This window comes from Oryza glaberrima, chromosome 7 (genome assembly GCF_000147395.1).
Source record: "Oryza glaberrima chromosome 7, OglaRS2, whole genome shotgun sequence".
Taxonomy (NCBI): Eukaryota; Viridiplantae; Streptophyta; class Magnoliopsida; order Poales; family Poaceae; genus Oryza; species Oryza glaberrima.
The window spans coordinates 9,155,370-9,177,540 of NC_068332.1; the positions used below are offsets into that span (position 1 = coordinate 9,155,370).

Sequence of the window (22,171 nt, forward strand, 5' to 3'; positions counted from 1 at the left end):
GTCACAACCTGATAATTGATAGAAAAATTTCTGAAATAATTTTGGTGTCAAATTTTGTGAATTTAATTTTGAAATAATTTGATTGATAGCAAAATAATACACGTCTGTGAATTTAAATATGCATCGATTCAAAATAATGTTGTGAGCAAACAATACAAAATGATGTTGTTTGAGCAAAAAGGTGGCCCAGGGGTAAGATTGTCTTTTCATACAACTTAACGGGGAGGAGTTAACAGCATTATGGCTGTGATGGTATTTCTGGGAGAAAAACGCTTGTACGATGGCATTTTGAGAAAGTTGCACTTGTCAATGGTATTTCTGGGATTAGAGTGCTTGTCAATGGTATTTCATGGATTTTCTCTTTGGATAATGGGTTTGGAATATGATTTCCCACCCCTCAAAAGGTAAGTTTCAATCTTAGCCATCCATTCTACTCACTCCATTTCATCATATCTCTCTAGCCATTTCCGTTTCCCAATCCACCTATGCTAACCCATTATCCAAACACACCCAATCAGTAGCAGAAACTGGAGGGAAGAAAGAGCCATACAAACTCTCAATGCCTCTCGTGCCTATTTTCTAAGGAAAAAGAAAAGATCAATCCATCTCTGCAGCATCAGTTTTACACCCTCGTGTTAGCTAATGTGACTTTCCGTTTCGGTAACAAACTTCTCAATTTATATAGGGAAATAGGGCAATTCCCAGCCAATAACTCAGTAGGCAGTAGGCACTAGGAATTATTACCTCTAGCTATAAAAGGCAAAAGTCCATATAGCTCCTAAACTTTCACTGAAAATACATTTAGCACCCTGAATATTAAAACCTGATATCTATCCTTAAACTTTTCAGTACCATACATCAAAGATTTTAATATATATGTCCATACATCAAACCCATCTAACGTATATATAAAATAAGATAAAACCACTTCGCAAAACCACCTTAGGAGGTTATATAAGCATTACTGTAAAACTTTGGGGGTTGATGTTCAGTTTTAAAGTTTAGAGAGCTACATAGACTTTCAATCAAATTTTAGGGATTTCTCCGGCTATAAATTTGCTAATATATATATACATATGTTGGTTACAAGAAGTAAAATAAAATTTGTTTTTGAACATGGAGGGCAAGAGTTATTGAAACTCGGTCTAAACGGAATAATTGGATCTCAGTGTAAATGTTTTCAACATATCAGTACTTTTGTATATTTACATAGAATTGAAAACAAAACTACCGTAAGATCACCTAACCAAGCTAGCTATGCAAAACATGGCGCAATAATTTTCAAAATAATTTAGCAACTCACGGCCACAAGGGGTGAAACGGTGTGTTATATCTTCATGATCACAGGATGTCATTATTTTTGGATTTTCTTTTAATTTTTACAAGAGCATTTTGGAGTTGGAGCTGCATCAGTGTACTATATCCAAGGAGATACATAACTGCGCATCTACTATATCCACTTGCACTATTAATCCCCAGTTCACGTTGTTGGCTGTTTAGGAATCCGAAGAATAAAACGTTGTAGCAACTGATTGCCATAGCAACATAATCCACACAGAGTGCAAGATATAAGGAACAAGGAATCCGAAGAATAAAACGTTGTAGCAACTGATTGCCATAGCAACATAATCCACCCACAGGGGCGGATCTACAGTATAATCGTCGGTGTCAGCCGACACCGACGACTTTCGGTAAAACCTATAGCAAAACTGCTTATCCATATACTATAACATCATATTCTAAGCATAATTAGCATACTATGACACCGATAGACACGTTGTGACACCAACGAACTAATTTTCTATATCCACCACTGACCACCCAGAGTGCAAGATATAAGGAACAAGGACTGAATACAATTTTGAACATCCTTCAACATTGCAGCTAACATAGCGTAGTGTGATTCAGGAAGTATATATGCATGCATTTTTAAGTTGTGATGCATGCTTACTCTTCTAGCCATCTTCTACGAACTTCTTAGTGGCACCAAAGCTTAAGGCAATATAATATCATGTAACCTTCCTGGAATATGTGTTCACATTACTGAAATAAGAATGCGAGGAGCGCTGATCCACATGCCCTGCACCGCTTCACATGGTCATCAGCCGTCGGCCGTCCCCGCCCCTCAGACCTGGAGACCTCACCGGCCGATCCAAAGGAAACCTAAAATCCCTCAATATCGAATTGGGTCCAGATGGTATGGGCCTTCCGCGGTGGTTGTTTGCGAGATGGGTTAGGCTCTTTTTCTTCTTACTATGTTGCGTTTCATCCAACGGCTCACAACTGATGATGACGTGGAAACATAAAGTATAAGCTTTAGGGTCTTAATTGGAGTTAGTGAGCATTAGCTAGCTTTATAGAAAGAAGGGATTACATTTCATTTGTTATTGTCCGCTGCACCATAAGCCAACACCAATCACTGATTAAGCCGTCCTTGTCTTGCTTCAACTGATCATGGGCCACGGTTCCCTGACTCCCTGAGACAGATCCTTGTGGCATGAACTCATGGACGAGCACTCTCAGTCGCGTCTCAGTTCCCTGACGATTCTGCTAAAGGCCAGCGGTGTCGCGCTATGTCTCAGTTTCCCATATCAGTAGTAGAAACTGGAGGAAAGAAAGAGCCATGCAAACTCTCGATGCCTCTCGTGCCTATTTTCTAAGGAAAAAAAAAAGATCAATCCATCTCTGCAGCATCAGTTCTAGTCCACACCCTCCTGTTAGCTAATGTGACTTTCCGTTTCGATAACGAACCTCTGAATTTATATGGGGAAATAGGGCGATAGTTCCCAGCTAATAACTCAGTAGGCAGTAAGCACAAGGAATTATTATCACTGGCTATAAAAAGCAAAAGTCCATATAGCCCTCCTAACATTGGCTAAAAATCTATCTAGCACTTTAAACTTCAAAACCTGATATCTATCCTTAAAATTTTCAGTACCATTTATGTTACTTAATAAGATGGTTTTGGACGGTGACTTTAAGTTTTTAGAAACTTAACTGAGTACGGTTTGGAATAATTAATTTAACATATTTACATGTCATCAGTTAATCCTCAATTCTCTAATTATACTCTACATAAATGTCATGCATAGTAATATTATGTTAGTATTCATTTATAAGTGATAGAAAAATTGGGTAAAAAGAAAGATTTAAGCGAAGATTTTAATACATATGTCCATACATCAAACCCATCTAACGTATATACATAATAAGATAAAACCACTTCGCAAAGCCACCTTAGGAGGTTATATTATATAAACACAAGGAAGGTAGCCCGTGCATTCGCATGGGCATGTATCGTAGTCTCTCATATTTAAATAAAAATCATTTTGTCGTGGTCATATATAAACTCTCCTATTGTTATTGTTTTAAAGCTATGTGCATTTTTAATAAATGAAACTGCATTAGTACCACTAAAATAAATTATATATTATTAATACACTAAAAAAATCATCTACACTGCTTAACTCGATGTCCATCACTTATTTCCACATCTATGTATAAATAATCTAAACATACCACTTATACCGGATAATACGATAACACCATTAAAAATAGACATAAATGTCTCTCTAACGGATAAAGTCGATAACTACCCAAGCTTTCTTATGTAATGCCCTGAAACATGGGTCCCATATTGACGTAGCCGTGCACCTAAAGACCAGCCTATGGCACCACTTTAACACTTAGTTTACTATGGGTACACCCACAAAGGATTGCATTGGTAAGAATATCACTTTAGATACATTGCCTACATTGGTCTTTTACTGACGTCATCTTAACTCAACCATATGCATATGTCTACGATATTTACGATGGCATAGTAAACACTACACCCTGCATTGAAGGACAGGGATGGACAAAAAGGAGGAGGTGATGAAAATAGTTATAATTTTTACACCCTATGTGGTATTATTTTTAACAAAACGTAGTTTAAAGACTATTGACAACAATAAGTGTCGGTGTTTATGATTTTTCTTATTAGTATTTCTTTCCGATTTTACTATTAATATATTGATATATTTTTTATTTATCGTTTTGTCCATAGTATATGTCGTAGGTAATTAAGTTTTGTTTTTTTGGAAAGTGAGACGATCATAAATATAAATATAGGCAGTTTGGTTTTCCATCTAATAAGTGAGAAAGAAAAAAAAGAATTATGTGGGCCCAGCGTCGTACGTATGTATCAAAGTATGGACGTACTTGTTTTTTGGGATACCTATACGTGCACGTACAATGCGAGTTTCTGAGATAAATTTAATTGTATTTTTTATAATAGATCTAATGCTTATAAATATGGGCCCACCGCATTCTAAATTTTTTTAAAATGCCACATGGTGATGAGTGTTTTTAAAGGTGCTATGTGGCGGTTTAGGAGCATTTATAGGAAATTTAATGGACTTTTAGTAGATAATAGATTGATAGATTGAAGATTAAGAAAAGGAAGAGGAGATGAGGGGAGAGAGGGAGTACCTACGTTACGTACTAACTGGAGGAGGAGGGGAACGTAGAGGAGGTGGGGACCGATGTGGGGAGGAGGATTTTTTTTTATTTGATCTAATTATTGAAAGTATTGGACCCACCAATTTAAAGGAAAATCAACAGTTAGATTTTTAGACTGCCACTTGGTATCTTTGGAGCGTTTGTAGGTGGACACGTGGCGGCTTAGGAGCGCTTATAGAAAGTTTAATGGACTTTTAATATATAATAGATAGATAGATAGATAATAGATTACTGTAAAACTTTAGTGCGGATGTTTAGAGAGCTAGATAGACTTTTAATCAAATTTTAGGGGACTATTTGGATTTCTCCAGCTATAAAATTGCTACTGTATATACATATATTGATTCCAAGAAGTAAAATAAAATTTGTTTTTGAACATGGAGGGGAGGAATTATTGAAACTCAGTCTAAACGAAGTAATTGGACCTCAGTGTAAATGATTTCAACATATCAGTACTTCTGAATATTTACATAGAATTGAAAACAAGCTACGATAACGATCAATTAACCAAGCTATGCAAAACATGGCGCAATATTTATAAAATAATTTAGCAACTCACGGCTACAAGGGGTGACGGTGGCGTTATATCTTCTTGATCACCATCCTTGGTAACACTGAGATACAAGAATACACTACACATATGTTCGGTAGGATTTTTTTTAATACCCTTGTTGAATGTACGTGAGCGGTGAGCCATTCATTAGATTAGATCCAATGGAGAAGGTTTATTTCTACTACATCTGTTACACCTTTAATGGGTTAGCGTGCATTACGGATGACTATCGGTGGTAGGATGTTGTTCTAACCCATCAGGTGGGGCTTACCTGTGATGGGGTTAGGTTGTAACCCATTATTGATGAGGTGTTTTAAAAAAATCGTTTTATTGCATAGCCTTATAGAATTGTTAGTTATGCCTGTAAAAAATGACGGAAATAGAGATATATATATTCACATAACTAGTCCTTTGAATCCCAAGATATATTTTGCATACATGCATCCATGCCTCAGAATCCCCATATTCATTTCACATGCATTTTACAATCACATACATATAACTGTGCTGCCTGCTTGTGCCAAGGGGTATGGGTAGTCTGTTGAGTTCGACTCCACTTTGGAGTTGAATTACTCCCTCCGTATTATTTTAACTAGCCGTCAACCCGTGCGTTGCACGCTATTTATCGATACGTGTCATAAACATCAATTAATTTAGTTATATGTTGAATATGTAAAATTTATAAGTAAAATCTTTTTAATGTAAGTTATGTGTACTAATGTTCTAAACATAAGTTCCAAGAAACCAAAATTAGTAATTATATATAATCCGTTCTAATATTTATTTTGTTAATTTCTAATTTCTAAATTTAATGGTCCACATGCATGATTTTTACGGGAGTGTTTTATTAGTTACATAAACATGCTATAAACGACAGATAGCGAGTAGTAGGCACAACCCATATTAAAGGACTTTTAAATGTGTGTAACGATATCAAATGCTAATTAGTCATGCTAAATTATTTGTGTCAAATAAATTACGTATTGATCTACTAAAATAGAACAAATATTTCCAGATGAAGCAACTGGTTTATTAGTGGTACTGGGACTACTTATTAAGTAATTAAATTTGACATAGGAGGATAAAAATCCAACGACATGACCAATTGACCATGGATGTTACACTGACTCCACGTAGTGCATATATATAGACAATATATACTATCTATATATGTTCTCTGCCTAAAATTATTCTTAAATAGGTCACATGTGACCTATGATTTTGATGGAATACCTTCGTAGATTGTAGATTGGACTATCACTGATAGATCTTCTTGGATGCAAGTGAATTTTTGGTTTGTGTTTAATCTAATACCCGAAACTCATAGAGCTATATGATGGCTGGGGCGAGTAATGATTCGTATCGTTTCAAATTTTGGATGAGGGAAGAACGGAATTAGAATCCAATTTTGATTGGAAAATAAAAAGGTACAATAGAAGCTAAAATTGAGAGTCTTGGTTAATAAAAAAAAATAGAACTGTACGTACCTGAGCAGCTCAGTACTGCTAACTATTAATTTTGAATTTCAGAATTAAGTTGATATTGATACTGTAAAGATCTGTAAAGACAAAAAGGAAAAACATGAAATACTGTAAAGCCAATTGGTTGCTTATAGAGAACATGGGAGAAATGAACTTAATAGCAAATGAATATACATTGCAAACTCCCTCAAAATTATGCTATCAAGATCACAATAGCTGAGATTAATTTATACATAATTTTAGATGCGAAACCTGTAAAAAAATCGAATCTTGCATTAAAACAGAGTTATAGTAGCTGCAGATCAACTTGAATCAAATCTTGATGGATAAAGTAATACCAGAAGAGAAGTGAGCGGACACAGTGGAACTGGTTGACAGAAATCCTTGGGTGCAGGGTCAGGGAGATCGACGTATAGCCTGCCGTGTCCTGATCTCATCGCTGTCAGAGTTTAACACGGCAGCAGAGATCGATACGACGGCACGGGCACAATCAATAGAAGGCTGCTTCTAAGCCTTGTCAATGTGCATTCGAGCGAGATTAGCATGGCCAATGACGGAAACTGGATCGAGATGCAACATAAGACCGAAATAAGAAAGCTGCGTGCATAGATTGGATACGTGATAACGTTAATATATGTAACTGTAATCCGATTAAACACGGTTGCAGTTGGAGCGTTTGATAGGCTTTGAAAAGGGCCCACAAAGTAGAAAAAAACTGGCCCACAATGTTTAATCAAACAGGATCTACAGCTCTGATTCTAAGATCAATCTAATCAACGGTCAATTATCTCTAATTAACACGAGAGTTTGTAGAAAGTGCTCAATTAGTATAGTTATAGGTTGTTCACCAATCAAGAAATGTTGGTAATAAGGGCATGATTAGAAAAAAAATGTTATGTAGATCACAACGATATTAGGCAATTTTCTGCAAACAGGCACTTCAGTACGAAGGTTGATGGATCGTTAATAGTGCTATGGAATAAACTCTATAATCTTCTTTGGTAACTTTATGTCAACAGACTATACCCACAATATGGGGATCATTTTAAACATGGTATACGTGAGATCGGATCAGATAAGGACAGATTTATACTAGTTCAGACCCTCAATGAGAATAATAACTGCTCAACAAAAGCAACTTTTACCAGCATAAAGCATGAAATAGATGGCACTTACATCATTGCGAGTAGCTGCTTGAGGCTCAAGCGTCCAAATTCGATGGCCTAGCCCAGACTAATGGAGTTGCTTGAGAATTTAGCAGGCTAATGAAGAGTTCAGGTCAGGCTAGCTCAGGGATACACCGGGACACAAACCAAACACGCAAGTCCTCGGAGCTCAGGGAGCGCTCCAGCCAGGCATACAAGCCTCAGGACACGAACCAAACAGAGTCAACAAAAAGGCAGATTATCACGATGGTGCAAATATACGAAAAAAAATGCAAAAAATACAACTGAGAGCGAAACAGGCATGTGCGAATCATCTGTTTAACTGGTTGACAATTAGATATGGCGCAAAGTTAGCGTCTTGAATTCATAAATCTACCATCAAGGATAAGCCTTTACTTCCTAATAGCTGAGCACTAACAGAACTATATCATTAGGAGCACTATATCATCTAAAAAAAATGCTCCCTACCCAACCTAGATGTATCTCATAGTGTCAATCTAGAGTACTACAAAAGTGCCTAACAAGTACTCCGTATTTGGTTCCTTCAAAAAAAAAATAAGGATCAGCCCTGCTGCACACTAGCTGACTAACACCACCTCAACAAAAGAACATCGAACTGCAGACATCAGCATGCAGGCGCGGCAACTCTGGGACCACTGCTCCTGATGACGAAGGGACACCACCACTTCCAGACGAAGTCTCAGCGAATTCCTCGAATTTCATGAACTGGCCCATCTGCGCTGCTGCGAGATGAGCATAACAGATAGGTGCCACTGGGAGAAGAGAAAACAGCATTGATCAGATTGCAGGTATAATGTTCCGGAATGCAGAAGGAAGCAAATTGCGACTAGGAATATCAACATACCAACAGATATTGCAGTGGTGCTCCTCTGATACCTGCACGATCACAAAGAAAGGGAGAGCAATAAAACAACCACACAAATTATCATCTTTCTGATTTGTGTATTCAAGAATAAAGTAGGAAACTATCCTGTACTTACACATAAGAAAGCGCCAAAACTAGTTTCTGCACTTCATCGGGCAAGAAACCAATCTCATCGAGCAAGACATGGTAATGGGTGGGCCTTGAGGTACCCTGAAAGAGGCAAACATTTTACAATTTTCAGAATGCCATCATACATATAGCACGAAAATGTATGGCCCCAAATATCACACGTCAGCAGAATCATTTCCAAAATATTGGCTCAAGAAGACTTACTATAGGTCCAGCATGAGCACACATGTAGAAATCATACTGTCTTGGATGAACAATACCAGAATCTACAACAGTCCCTGTTCAAAAGACAGTGCTTCATCAAAACCTATTGGGGGTAATAAATAGCCCTCAGATCAGATGTATTAAAACAGGACAGAACTGCACCTGGAGGAACGTTGTCTGGAGCATTTTCTTGGAAAAGTTTTGTGTGGTGATTCTTTTGAGCAATGATCACTGTGAACTTAGGAATTGGCCCCTGATCCATATATTGATATGCCTGCATTGCGAAATTCCTGTTAAAAAGATTTACAAAAAAAAAAATCTAAACTAAATAAATGATATAGCATGACCTTTATAATTTGATTAAGCTCAACATTCAGTACTTGGCTAAATTGAGACTCGCTCACACCATCCCTGCACATATAGACCACATAAGGAAATGATCAAAAGAAACCTTGCATCTAAAACACTGAAAAATTAAGCTTGGAGTTTTGCATATCAAGGGAATTATTACATGCATGAGTTGTTTTTTGTGTCGAAGTCCATACGTTCACATAATTACAAACTGATGTACAGAATCTTGAAAGCAGTAAGGTTCAAGCTGTCTGGGTCCAAACGTTCATAAAATTACTAAGTATTAACAGGTATTGGAAAAATATGACAACATACCAGAATAGGCCAACAGGAGTTTATTCTTTCCAAATTCCTCATGGACTCTTTTAAAGTGCTGTTGGACTCCTGCTTTTTGCTTGCATTGGTTATCTGGCCCATATTTTTTTTTGTCTATCATGAAGCGATTTTTTTGTGGAAAAAATGCATCTGAGGTCGCTCATATTTTCACCGAATCACAAAATCATCCCCAAACAAAGAAAAAAACAGATATATAACGTCCCTCAACTTATAAAACCGGATCACTTTAAGTCCTTAGGCAGTATTGATTCTGGTTGACTCCAGTTTCATCCGACGTGATAGCTGAGTCAGCGTGGGACCCACATGGGCCCAACATGTCAGCACCCCAGCTCCAGGCCGAAGTGGAGCCACGCGCCAATCCCCCTCACTCCCGTCAATCTTGACGAGGAGTGGCAGCAGCGCCGCACTCCCGACACCACGGACATAGACAACGGGGCAGCCGGTGGCCGACGAGCTCCACGTCTCACTCCCCTCCTCCAGCTCCCACTTGCTCAGTGACCCCGTCCTCTCCCATGAGTCCGCGGCCACCTCCATACCCATCACTCGCTGCCTTCCCCCGGTGGGCGACAAAGGCCAGGTGTTGGGCGGCGATGAGCATCAGCGAGGAGCGCGAGGCCAACCAACTACCCCGGCACCTCCACCCGCTCTTCCTCCTGGTACCCGCGGGGTTCAAGTCGTGGACGATAGCAACGGCAGCGGCGTGCCCGCTCCACTCACGCCACAGCTGCCTGCCGCTTTCTCCGTGTCGGCCATCGCCCCCGCCAATTTCTCCGCCGACCGCCACACGTAGAGGCAAAGGAGCTTCTCGCCGCTGCCGCCCAACTCCTCTTCGCCGGCACCACTTTCTTCGCTGCCCGCGCCACTTGCTCCGTGCCGGCAGCCGCCCGTGCCGTTCTCTCCGCCGGCTGCCGCACGCCACACGTAGAGGCAAAGGAGCTTCTCGTCGCCCCCGCCAATTTCTCCGCCGACCGCCAAACGTAGAGGCAAAGGAGCTTCTCGCCGCTGCCGCCCAACTCCTCTTCGCCAGCACCACTTTATTCGCTGCCCGCGCCGGTTGCTCCGTGCCGGCGGCCGCCCGCGCCGCTCTCTCCGCTGGCTGCCGCACGCACTGCTCTCCGTGCAGACCTAGTGTATCACCCATTCGGAGCAAGAGCCCAATTAATCGGTACCCACTGATGACGACGAGAACCGATCATTCATGGACGGATGGTTGAATTCAATTAATCTCTGCATTCCAGATTGATAGATAGCCAGCTGCTTTGCATCAATAGATGTTGACGACGACTGATCACTGACGGATCAGTAGTAGATCGATTTGAACTAGTTGCTGATTAGTTGAGTTGAGCACCTCTAGTGAGTAAGCTAAGATAGCTCGTTTGGGTACGCATGCGAAATCGCCCCCCTTTCATAGTAGCTGCAGCATCAGGCAGGCTACTGAACTTCTTTGCATGCATGCTGGGTGGCCATGGCCTTGCGGGCCACCGTGGCGCATGCGGAGGCCACGACGTTGGAGGAGCTCGGGCGGAGTCCGCTGGTGCTGCGTAGGGCGGCCGCGACAGCGCACCGCACGCGGCAGTCGAGGAAGCAACGGAGGAAGCCGTGGCCGCGCCAACGCTTGCAGAGGAGGAAGGCGTGGAGGAGGGATCCTGGCTGCGGTGGGAGGCGGAGGAGCTTCTCGCCGCTGTCGCCCAACTCCTCTCCGCCGGCGCCGCTTTCTTTGCTACCCACGCCGCTTTCTCCGCCGGCTGCCGCACATGCCGCTTTCTCCGGAGGTCTCGCACAATGGAAAGAGATCGGGAAGAGAGGGGAGAGGGGCAAAGGAGAAGAAACGGAGGTGTGAGGTGTCCCTGACATGTTTGGGACCATGTGGGCCCATGCTGACTCAGTTACCACATAGGATAAAACCGGAGTCAATACCGCCAAAGGACATAAACTGACCTAGTTTTGTAAGATAAGGGATATCATATATCTGGTTTTTTGGTTGAGGGACAATTTTGTAATTCGGTGATAAGATGAGGGACCTCACATGTACTTTTTCCTTTTTTTTGTTGTCATGCTCAATTGGAGCAAAGGCCAATGAAGTACAGCAGAAATGGCTACAACATTGTGATAGCCATTTCTGCAGAAAAGGCCAATGATGTATTTGCAGCACGTTTCAGCAAATACATCAACTGTAATTTCCTAGAGCAAATTTTCCCTATTTAAAACATGTCATGCATAGTTTATTTTTTCCCAGTTCTTTCTAAGAACACTTTGCCCACCATATTGTGTACCCCAATTAACATTAAAATTATGTTTATAGTTTTGCAAACATATGCATGGCATATCCGGTGAAAACCATCAAGTGAAAACTCGTGAAAACCGGACCTAAAAGTTCTACATAAATTCATGAAAAAAAATACCGGAGTTGAGTTTAGACTTGAGATTTGGTGTGAATGTATTTCCTATACCTATGTCTAGTAATTTTTTCATGAATATAGAGAACATTTAGGTATGGTTTTCAATGGATATTTCCCCAACATATGCAGATTGTAGTTTTGCAAACATATGCAAATTATATAATTCATATTTAAATATGTGTAATGACACAACGTTGGAATGTACAGAAACCAGTATTCAAATGAAAAGCTCTCTATATCCATTATGCATTAAAGACAAAAAGACTAATGTACTATTTGCTATAAGACCTACAAAATATTTGGACCAGCCCCTCCTGTTATCAATAACAAAAACAGGAAATTTGTCTTTGAACAAATGCAGCTATGGAAAAAACTTACTATCTCCGTTCCAAAATATAAGGAGTTTTAGGGTTGTACATGGGTATAATGGGGGAAAGTTGTGGTTGGTTAAGAGTAAATAGGTGGAGAATTTGAATCGTGGAAGGTTGTGATTGGTTGATAAGAGAATGTAGGTGAAGTTGTTATATTTGAGATAAATTTTGAATGTTAGATGTTATATTTTGGGATAAATTTTGCATTGTTAAAAGTTATATTTTGGGACGAAGGGAGTACTTGATAAAATATATCTTAAGAGTTTACAGAAGAATTAGAGTGACAATATTAAACAAGTAAACGTGGCTATAACAACAAATACCATATAACATTAACTAGCTGATTGTTAACAGCTATGATGAGCATTTCCTTCAATCGTTGACAACGTACAATTTCCATAATAAACTATGTAAGGGTGGAATAAAAATCTGTGATAAATGCTGGTTCGACCCATCATCTTGATATATTGTATAATCTAGAATTGGCAAAAAGCCTTGTTGAGCATGCATCTCCCTTTAGCCATCACTCTTTCTTTTCACAAACTAGCAAAGTAAATTTGCTTATAGAAACTAACTTTCAACTGCCAACATTTTCTTTTGTAGAATGAAAAATCCATCCAAGGAAAATTCTTTGAAAATTAAACGGTCCTTAAAGGCATCAACATAATTATCAAGTGTGTGATAAAAAATTTGAAGTGCATATAGATCATAGATCAGATTTGTGGTGTTTGAAACTCATGTAGATGAAGATTAAGTGTTTTCCGTAAAACGAGGTGGTATTAACGTATGATTAATTGAGTTTTAATTATTACAAACTTGAAAAATATATTTATCTGGTATTTTAGAGAAACTTCCATATAGAAAGTTTTCGCATGAAATGCACCGTTTAGCAATTTGAAAAGCGTGCCACGAATATCCAACATATGCAAAACTGAAAGTAATAAGTAGATAACAATAAACTGATAAAGACCTGAAAATGATTATCTGCTTCGGCTTTCTTTGTTGACTGGTCTTGTAGAAGTCCAGTAGAAGTTCCCTGCAAAGCAAAGTTACAGTAGAAAAAAAGAACATTTTTGTAAATAGGCATCTTAGGCTCAGACTAGTAGACTACTTCCTGAGTGAATAACTTTTTACAACAGTACACCTAAAATAACATAAGGTATTAAGCAGAAACAATACAGAGTAGGACGATTAGTTTAGAGCACCTTATTATGCCATCATCTTTTCCATCGTCCAGTGGCTTAAAAAGAGAATCAATCATCTCTACCTTTGGAGACTGGGTCCGGACAGATGCTCTGTAGCGTGATATCAGCGGCCAACATCTGGACCCAACAACCTGTAGCAAAATATGATGTCATCACCACTAGCTGAATGAGCGATGTGCAAGCTCTGCTGCCACAAAGGGCCCTAACAAGATTGAGGGCCCCATATCCTACTTCCTCAGTCCCAAAATATAATCATTTTTGGACTCTGACACAGTCTCCGAGATGCTATTTTGACCAACAATATCTATAGAAGTGAGATGTTTTAAATAAAAAGAGTTGCATATTATGATTGTTTAATAAAAAACTAGTAACATCAATTTTACATGATTGATCCTTTTAATTTTTTTTTTGCTATTAATAGTCAAAGTTAAAAATATTTGACTTGTTACAATGCTAAAAATGCTTATATTTTGGGACAGATGAAGTGTTGCCTCATGTCAATGAAAAAGCGGCATCTTCTCAATAATTTTTAGCATTTGGATGATTGATCTAAGGTGCAAATCATTTTTCTTCTTGTATGTACTTAGATAATGGAATTATGGAAATGTATTACATCCCCGGCCTAAACCATATGGCACACAGGCAACAAGTTCTTTAACTGAATAAAAAGACAGTAGGTGATGGGACAAATCCCCAACTACCCTAAGGAAGGAAACATCATCTCAATTATTTTCACTGTTTGGATGAATGATGTAAGATGCAAATTTGTACAGATCACACAAAATCAAACTTTCTAGCTATGAAGTTACCATCCACCTTTCACATCATGTTTACCATTTTATCATTCCACTTACCCACACAACATGCAGGAAAAGTATCAATGGAACATCCACCTCTAGTTCTATATTATGGAGGATTTGAAGTATAGTTATGAAGTGTTTCTCAGTTACTATAACTTGTGAACTAAGATCAGATTAACTTGGCAGGAGTTCTATGTCGAGCATCTGTAATTTTACATTGATCTCAAATATCATCTTATTTTTTTAAAACTCCTAAGGCATTTCATGGTTTCATTATACTCAACAGTGATGCATCTTGTGTAATAGCAGCATTTTTTCAGACTATATTTGATGTTTTTTTACAAAACAAAGGTCCTGTTTGTAACATAATTTTTTTTTCCTGGTGTCCTCATGAATTATGAATTGTAACTATTGGCTTTAATTGGAGAATGTTCACTGGATTCTGTGGCATAATTAAGCTGTAGTTACCATGCAATAGCCCAAAATTTTAGCACATGACAATTTTGGCACATATGCCTCCTAATTTTCTAGTACAGCCCTGCATCTATACTAGGCAACTGTATGTAGGACCACTCAAGGATGGAAACACAACACAGATATTTGGTGCATGCAAAATAATGCAGAGGGAATAAGACATACCGCAGCAATTGATGGTACATCAGCTCGACCTGGCGAACCATGTGAAACATCCATTCCCAAAATTAATGTGGGTGTTTGATTGACAATTGGAATCATATGTCGATGCTCCAATGAAAGCTTGGAGTTCATTCCACCAAGCTAATAAACAGGAATAAAAATTTTAGATAAGAAAGTAATTCATGTGAACAAGATTGTTGGATCAAAGTTTAAGGCACAATCAAATAGAGATGAAGTGCCTGTACCTTAGCATTGATTTTCAGAAGAACATTGGTATAGTACTGATCATTCATCTTAACACTAGGAACAATGCATTGAGTAATAATACCCATCTCATGAAGGTTTTTCTTCTTCCATGGCCCTACAAAACAGATTGATGAGATGGTACGAATATTGAAGAATTCATGAGAGGGCAGAAATAAGTAATGTGTAACCTATTAGGCTATTACCATAGAGATCACAATTTTTCCTTTCTGGTAAAACACACAGCAAAAATTCAGGAGGACCAGGAAGGTTTGCTTTCACTTTTTCAAACATGCTTTCAACCCTTACAACAGGAGTACATCTCCTAGATTGGCTATCCTCATCTACCAAGGTGAAAGGGCGTTCAATAATCTATGCAAGAAGAAAGGGATAAATTACATTGTCAAAGCACATCATTACAAGTTAGGCTACATAGGATTTACTGCAATATAAAAAAAGGAACACAAAAACTTACAATGCCTTTAGTTCGTCCACAGTTTATCAGGTCTCTTGAGATCCGGCTCATGTCACACCGAGCAGAGAAATTAACAATTGCCCAACGCTCAATCTTGACAGGCTCAAATAGCCTCTGTAACAGTGGCCAAATGAAAAAAGTTCAGGACGGAATGTTTTTGATAGCAATGTGTACCATTATAAGTAGCCTAACCACCTTGTTATTGTAGTTCCATCTGCCTCTGTTTGGAACGCAATCTTCACTATTCCCCACAACTAGCTGGATTAACAAATCAAAATAATCAGAGAACATGAGTCGCATATGAAAGGGGAAAAAAGGATAAATGGATGAGGCCTAACCGTTGGTGCAGACAGAACACGACCATCGACACGAGTGAGTTGTTTCTCAATTTTAATTCCACAAGAAGATAAGATTGGATCATCATCATATCTATTGTTTTTTACAGCCTGAAAAGTGTATGTTAGTAACTCAAAGGTTAAAACTGGAACATACAGTGGTATTGACAGAATTCAGTAAACCCACATCAGTAACAACTCGCATGCGCTCTTGAGGTTTCTGACGTGATTTTTCAACCAAGGTTGCTCTTTGTTGAGAAGAAAGCGCCTTTGTATATCTTTGAAGTGATACCATATGGCACAGCTGCAGCCCGAAAGACACATAAAAAAATTGGACATCAAGCACATTCAGAAAGTAGACTTACCAGCCATAGTATGAAATGAATAGGCAAACAGGGTTGGTGCCAGCAACCTCAATTGGAACATAATTTGGGCGTTTTGGTTTTCCCACATCAAGACATGGCAAATAAGGCATTGTTAAATCCACCTGCTTGGACTTAAAATATTCCTGGACAGTAATTTCAACGGTTTCACCTTCACTGCTTCCATTTCGTACTTTCATGGGGAATCTGCATCAGTAAAGGTGTGAAATCACTGATGAACAGGATTAAGCTCAGGATGAAGTAATACTTACTTAACTACATGAATTGCTTCAGTACACTTCCATTTAAAAAGTTTATAAACCTTAATACACACTTCTGTGGAGGCAAACTTGTGGTCAACCAAAAAAAGAAAAGAAAAAACAAATCATACTGTAGGATGTACATTTGGATATTGTAGGATCTTTTTAGGGTAATGCATATATTTGACCCCAAAAAAAAAGTATTGTACTATGCAATAAGTCCAGATATGCAATCGTTGATGAAAGGCGTACCACCGATATCCGATAAAACCCTATTCCAGTCAGAAAAGTACTAGTATTTCTTTCATGGTCCCTGACAAGGATAATTTTTGCATTACAATATACATGAAAAATCTATGTAAGTATTAACTTTGTTGGGTCGACTCACATCATGTGACCAATTTTAAGACAATATTGCATGAGAAAAAACAATTGACTGTTTACATCCTACAACAACTGAAAAGATAGGTTGGGCAAACTAGTTATTGTGCATAGCTTTAACCTGATGTAAAGCAAGATATATTACAGCACAAAAGTTTGACCAGAACAGTAATACCAAAAACCATTTCTAGGAAAACAAAAGACATAATGCAGGAATAGAGCCATACGTTTGTCTAGAGCATGGCTCATCACTCAGACCAATGATCTTGAACTCCATGTTATTGTGAATAGCTTTAACTCTCAGGTTTTTCAACATTTTCTTGGCCTGCAATGTTTACGACTATAAAAAATTACAAACTTGATTCACAAGAACAGAAAAAATTGGAATCTCAAGAAGTGGTATACTGCCATGTACCCTGGGCCAGTCGATATCTCTAATGTCTCTGACATTTTGATTTGTAAGGAGGAAATCAAAAACCGGTCCAGGAGTCACAATCATAGTGGTTGAAACATCTGTATAACATAAATGTGGTATCAGGATTTTACTATTTTGATCAAAATACGAAGGTTGACATCAGACTGCATACCCATGTTCAAAGATAAACCACCAATGGTAGTACGGAAACTCGAGTGGAGTCCACGACATCCACTAACTCCACCAGTTAAATCAACTAAGTTTCTAAAGTCATCACTGAAAAATGATTGCCTAACAAGCAGGCAACCTCTGGACGACAAACAAAATACAATCAGAATGGCACCAAAGGGATAAATGGAAGTTACATGACTGCAATCCTTGGAATTAACATTTTATTTTTATTTTTTTAAAAAAAAAGCATACCGCTTAGCCTGTTGTTGCCTTAAGACAATATCAAGGACTCTCAGAGCATCCTGAGCATGATCTGACTCGCTTCCTCGAAGGGCCAAAGCTACTGACTTCAGGGGAATCTTTGCTGCATAACTTATGCCCACTACAAATTTTTTTGCAAGATGTGTGCACTTTGATCGCTTCTTGTCACCTTGATTAGGGCTTCCATGCCCTAGACTCCCACCAGCAGCTCTGAAGAAGAGATGAACTTTCAGTGGATGACATAGTTTGTGTTGGGATTCTTTGTAAATAAAGTACCATCGCATGTCTTAAAACAATTATAAAACAATCTGTCCCTGTTGATGTTAAACACTTGGATCTTACTGATATAAGTCGCACTATATGCTTCTAAAGCAAAGAAAATGCATGGCTCTTTGTGGCTACACTTCACTGAATTGTTTTGGGACAAAAACATTTGTACACCAATTTTGATCATCGTCCACAACACCAATTTTAAGTGTAGAAAAGGCACAACAAGCTAATCTAAAACAGATAGAAGCATATCACTACAAATGGTTTCACATAAGCTCAAATGAATCACTAGTAAATAATTTGCAAGACTCAGCAAGCTAGAAAGTCATGGAATCCTTACTTACATCATAAAAGTGACATATAGCAATCTAAATAAGTATGCATCTAACAAATGATGTCATTCATTGCTATGGCCAACCAAAGACCACAAGCTGGAAATCACACGTCACCCCCAAAAAGAAAGACATACATTCCTCTAATGCTTTGAACCAAACTGTTCAAACTTCAAAGTTATGCTTGAATCTGGAAAAAAAAAAGTTCAGGGAATGACAAAAAGTAAAAGACAAACTACACATAGTGATCAGCCATTACTTATTGTTTGGTGCTTTATAAAATTTCATCAATTTGCATGGCTGTTACATTTGAGTATATGTATACCTTGAAGATGTTTCCTCCAAGATAACAGTGAACTCAAAGTTGTTCTGTGGAAGAGGCCCCACAGTAAATAGACATTTTTCACCATCATACGCAAATTCCTTCCCAGCAAGCTCAGAGCTGTATGTTTGCAGCACTTTATCCATGACCTTTCGACCAATACCCTTTCCATCAATCACCTTATCATCCTCAGATTTGATGGAAACCTACAACATATTCGAAAATAACTTCAGAATAAAACACTGAGCATCAAGAAAAGAAATATTACAGCATGCGAAGAGGTTCAGAATTGTCCATTACACTGTATTGGTAGAAAACCGCATCAATTCCACTAAGCTTCACAGTGAAGTGGTTTGAGAGCAGCTTGATTTGCTTTCCTTCACGGCCAAAGCTAGGTCGTGCAATAGGTACTCTCTTTACAGGATTATCATTATGTACTTGGACAATTTCACCAATTTTGGCAGCCATGTTATCGGACATCTGAATGAATGTAATATTCAATACAGTTAATACAACAGCACTTACACAAAAAACACAATATAAAGCACATTTAGCTTTTTCTGCTCACACAAAGTACGTATGGAACTTTTTACTTCCTAAACAGTTTCCTTTCATTTCTCATAATTTATCAAAGAAATTAAGCACAGCACCTGTCCTTCCTTAAAATAAGAAAAAAAGGTTCGGATGTATGCTATTGAAGACGTTTTCCTCGTAATGAATTCAATGCAAATAGAAACCACATTGTAAACTTCATAAATACATCAAATACTTAAGGAGCAAGATATCCTTCCACTGCACCAAAAGGAATGCAAAGTTTATCATGCTGGTAGCTTCTTTTTGCAAAACATGTTTGACAAGGGATCTGATACTTCTATGAAACAGGAGGCAGTAGTTTCTACTGGTTCATTAAGAGAGAACAGAAAAGAGTTCAGAAAAACATGCCAGGCCAAGGGCCCTCAGCTCATCTAAAAATAACAAAGGACATAGAGTGCAACATTTATAGCAATAGCCAACAACAACCGAGCGACTAGGTGTGTTTGGTTGAGCTGTGACTTTTGAAAGAGCTGCTGTGAGCTGTGGGCTGTGGAAAAGCAGCTGTGGAAAATCAGTTGTTGGAAAAGCAGAAGCCCGTTTGGTTAGAGCAGCTGTGAAACTGTAGGTTGTAGAAGAAATACCTGTAATGCCCCTAAATGCCTATGGGACTGTTTATATGCAAATTACTCGTAAAAACCTAATCTGTTCAATATTTTGTATTTAAAAGGCTAATTTGGTAAGAAAAAATTTATAACTTTTTCATCCATCAAAGTTTTTCATCAAAATATACTCCCTCCATTCCATAATATAAGCCACAACCACTTTTCTTATGTGTTGCATAATATAAGGCATACATGCAAGCATGCAATTAACTATGGCATCTTCTCCATTAAATTATTATTTTTTTTAAATCCTCCACTCTCATGTTATCTAATCCTATTGGATGCATGCATTAGTATTTATTAGGATGATCCAAACTACAAGATGATAATAATTATTTCTTGGTCTTTGGATTAAGGGTGGTTGTGCCTTATATTTTGGAATGGAGGGAGTATTAGTTTTTCATCCATCAAAGTGATATGGTCCACATAAACAGAACAAAAGATAAATGGTTCATACAATTATGCCATATCTCAAAATAACTATCCTCCTCTTGCACTAATCAATGCATCAACTATCCTAGTACGAATAGTATTCATGGTATCAACTATCATCATTCTCTGCATCTTCACTCTCATCGTCCGTACTGACAGTGAAGTTTGCTTCTTCTGAAGGACACAACTCATACTAACTAAACTGATTATATTCCATTTTGCATTACTAGTAGATCATGAATAAATACATAATTACCCCACTTTTACATTTAAGAAGACAAACCAACTCCATTTGGGGAATGTGTTGGGTGCCCATTGGCTGACAGTATGGAAATTTTTCTGATGGGGACAACCAACCAAACCCCAAACCTTGCAAGAAAAAAAGATTATGATGCTAACAACTGACAGCAACCAAGGTGTAACCCTTTTTTGCTGCATTGTTCAAGGTCCTATTCGGATTTCTTTTCTGCAACCAATGCACACAACCAACATGTACCTGGATGAGATGTGCCGGCGTCGGGCTCCGGGCTGGGAGGAGCAGGTCGGCGCCGGTCGGGGAGGAGAAGAGCAGCGTCGGCGGCGCCGGCGTCGGGCGGGGAGGAGCAGGCTCGGCGCCGGCCGGGGACAAGCAGAGTGGCGCCGGCGTCGGGCGGGGTCGGCGTCGGACGGGGAGGAGAACGGGCGGCGTCGGGCGGGGAGGAGAAGGGGCGGCGCCGGCGTTGGGCGAGGAGGGCGGCGTCGGCGTCGTGCGGGGAGGGCGGCGGCCGGCGCACAAACCCTAAATGCCGCTCCACCCCAGCGAACGCGACGGGAAAACGAGAGAGGAGAGGGAAAATATCGAACCGTTTTTTTTTTTTCGTAATGACAGTCGTGCGTAACATTTTCCCCTCAGGTGAAAGCAGGGGCAGTGGTGATTTTGACATGTACTGTTTTAGGCAAATAGGTTCTTTGGTTGGCTTTTAGCTTTTGTAAGGTTGAAATGCTCAACCAAACACACCAAGTTGCTCAACTGCGCAGACTAAATTGCATGCATTGATGATAAAGGAAATCTGCTAAGTAAAAGAAAAAAATAATGCCATAAAGTTGTCAGAGTAACTAAGAAATGACTAAAAAAACACAGCTCTTTTTCTTAAAAAAAAATCCACAGATAACATGACCATATTTTGCTAGTACCATTCTAATTGAATACTCGACGGAAGTTCAAGCAAGTAGCGATAGCCGAATGGCATTTCAGGGCATTTTAGGGCATGTTTGGATTGATGCCCTACCAAATCTTGGGCAAGTTTTGGTACTACCAAAATTTTGGTAGGGTAGAGTTGAAAATGTTTATTTGGATTGAAGCCAAAATTTGCCTATAAGAGACAAGTTCATGGGCAAAGCCAAATTTGTGGCATAGATAGTGTTTTAATAGAGGTGTTTGGTTTGCTACCCTACCAAAAAATTTTGGCAGGGCAAATTGCAAGGCGCAGGACCCAACAGCTTGAGTCCGAGAGAACCAAAACAATTTCCACTGAAGCGCATAGAAGAACTAGAAGTGTCTAGAATTCGTATTGTACTACTGTACAAATGTACTGATGGTTAGTGGCGGATCTAACCTGGGACATGGGGGTTCAGTAGAACCCCCAAACCTTTGTGGGAACCATCAAACTATTACTAGTATTAAGGTCAAGGCTAGGGTTAACGGCTTAATGCGAAT

The 22,171-nt window shown here is 39.0% G+C and overlaps 1 protein-coding gene across 1 annotated transcript; it reads right to left on the bottom strand.

The window, feature by feature from the left end:
• Positions 1-7,458: 7,458 nt before the first annotated feature.
• LOC127779713 (protein argonaute 16-like) lies at positions 7,459-21,251 on the bottom strand. The gene is given in 25 exon segments (XM_052306596.1): positions 7,459-8,355; positions 8,358-8,394; positions 8,397-8,476; positions 8,569-8,600; positions 8,705-8,799; positions 8,923-8,996; positions 9,085-9,196; positions 9,270-9,333; positions 13,350-13,415; positions 13,585-13,715; positions 15,024-15,161; positions 15,266-15,381; positions 15,470-15,635; positions 15,739-15,852; positions 15,934-15,996; positions 16,077-16,184; positions 16,261-16,377; positions 16,486-16,642; positions 17,304-17,401; positions 17,492-17,589; positions 17,664-17,800; positions 17,915-18,133; positions 18,851-19,053; positions 19,148-19,327; positions 20,972-21,251. Coding segments are annotated over 24 exon segments (2,679 nt in total). The 5' UTR covers positions 20,972-21,251; the 3' UTR covers positions 7,459-8,281.
• Positions 21,252-22,171: the final 920 nt, after the last annotated feature.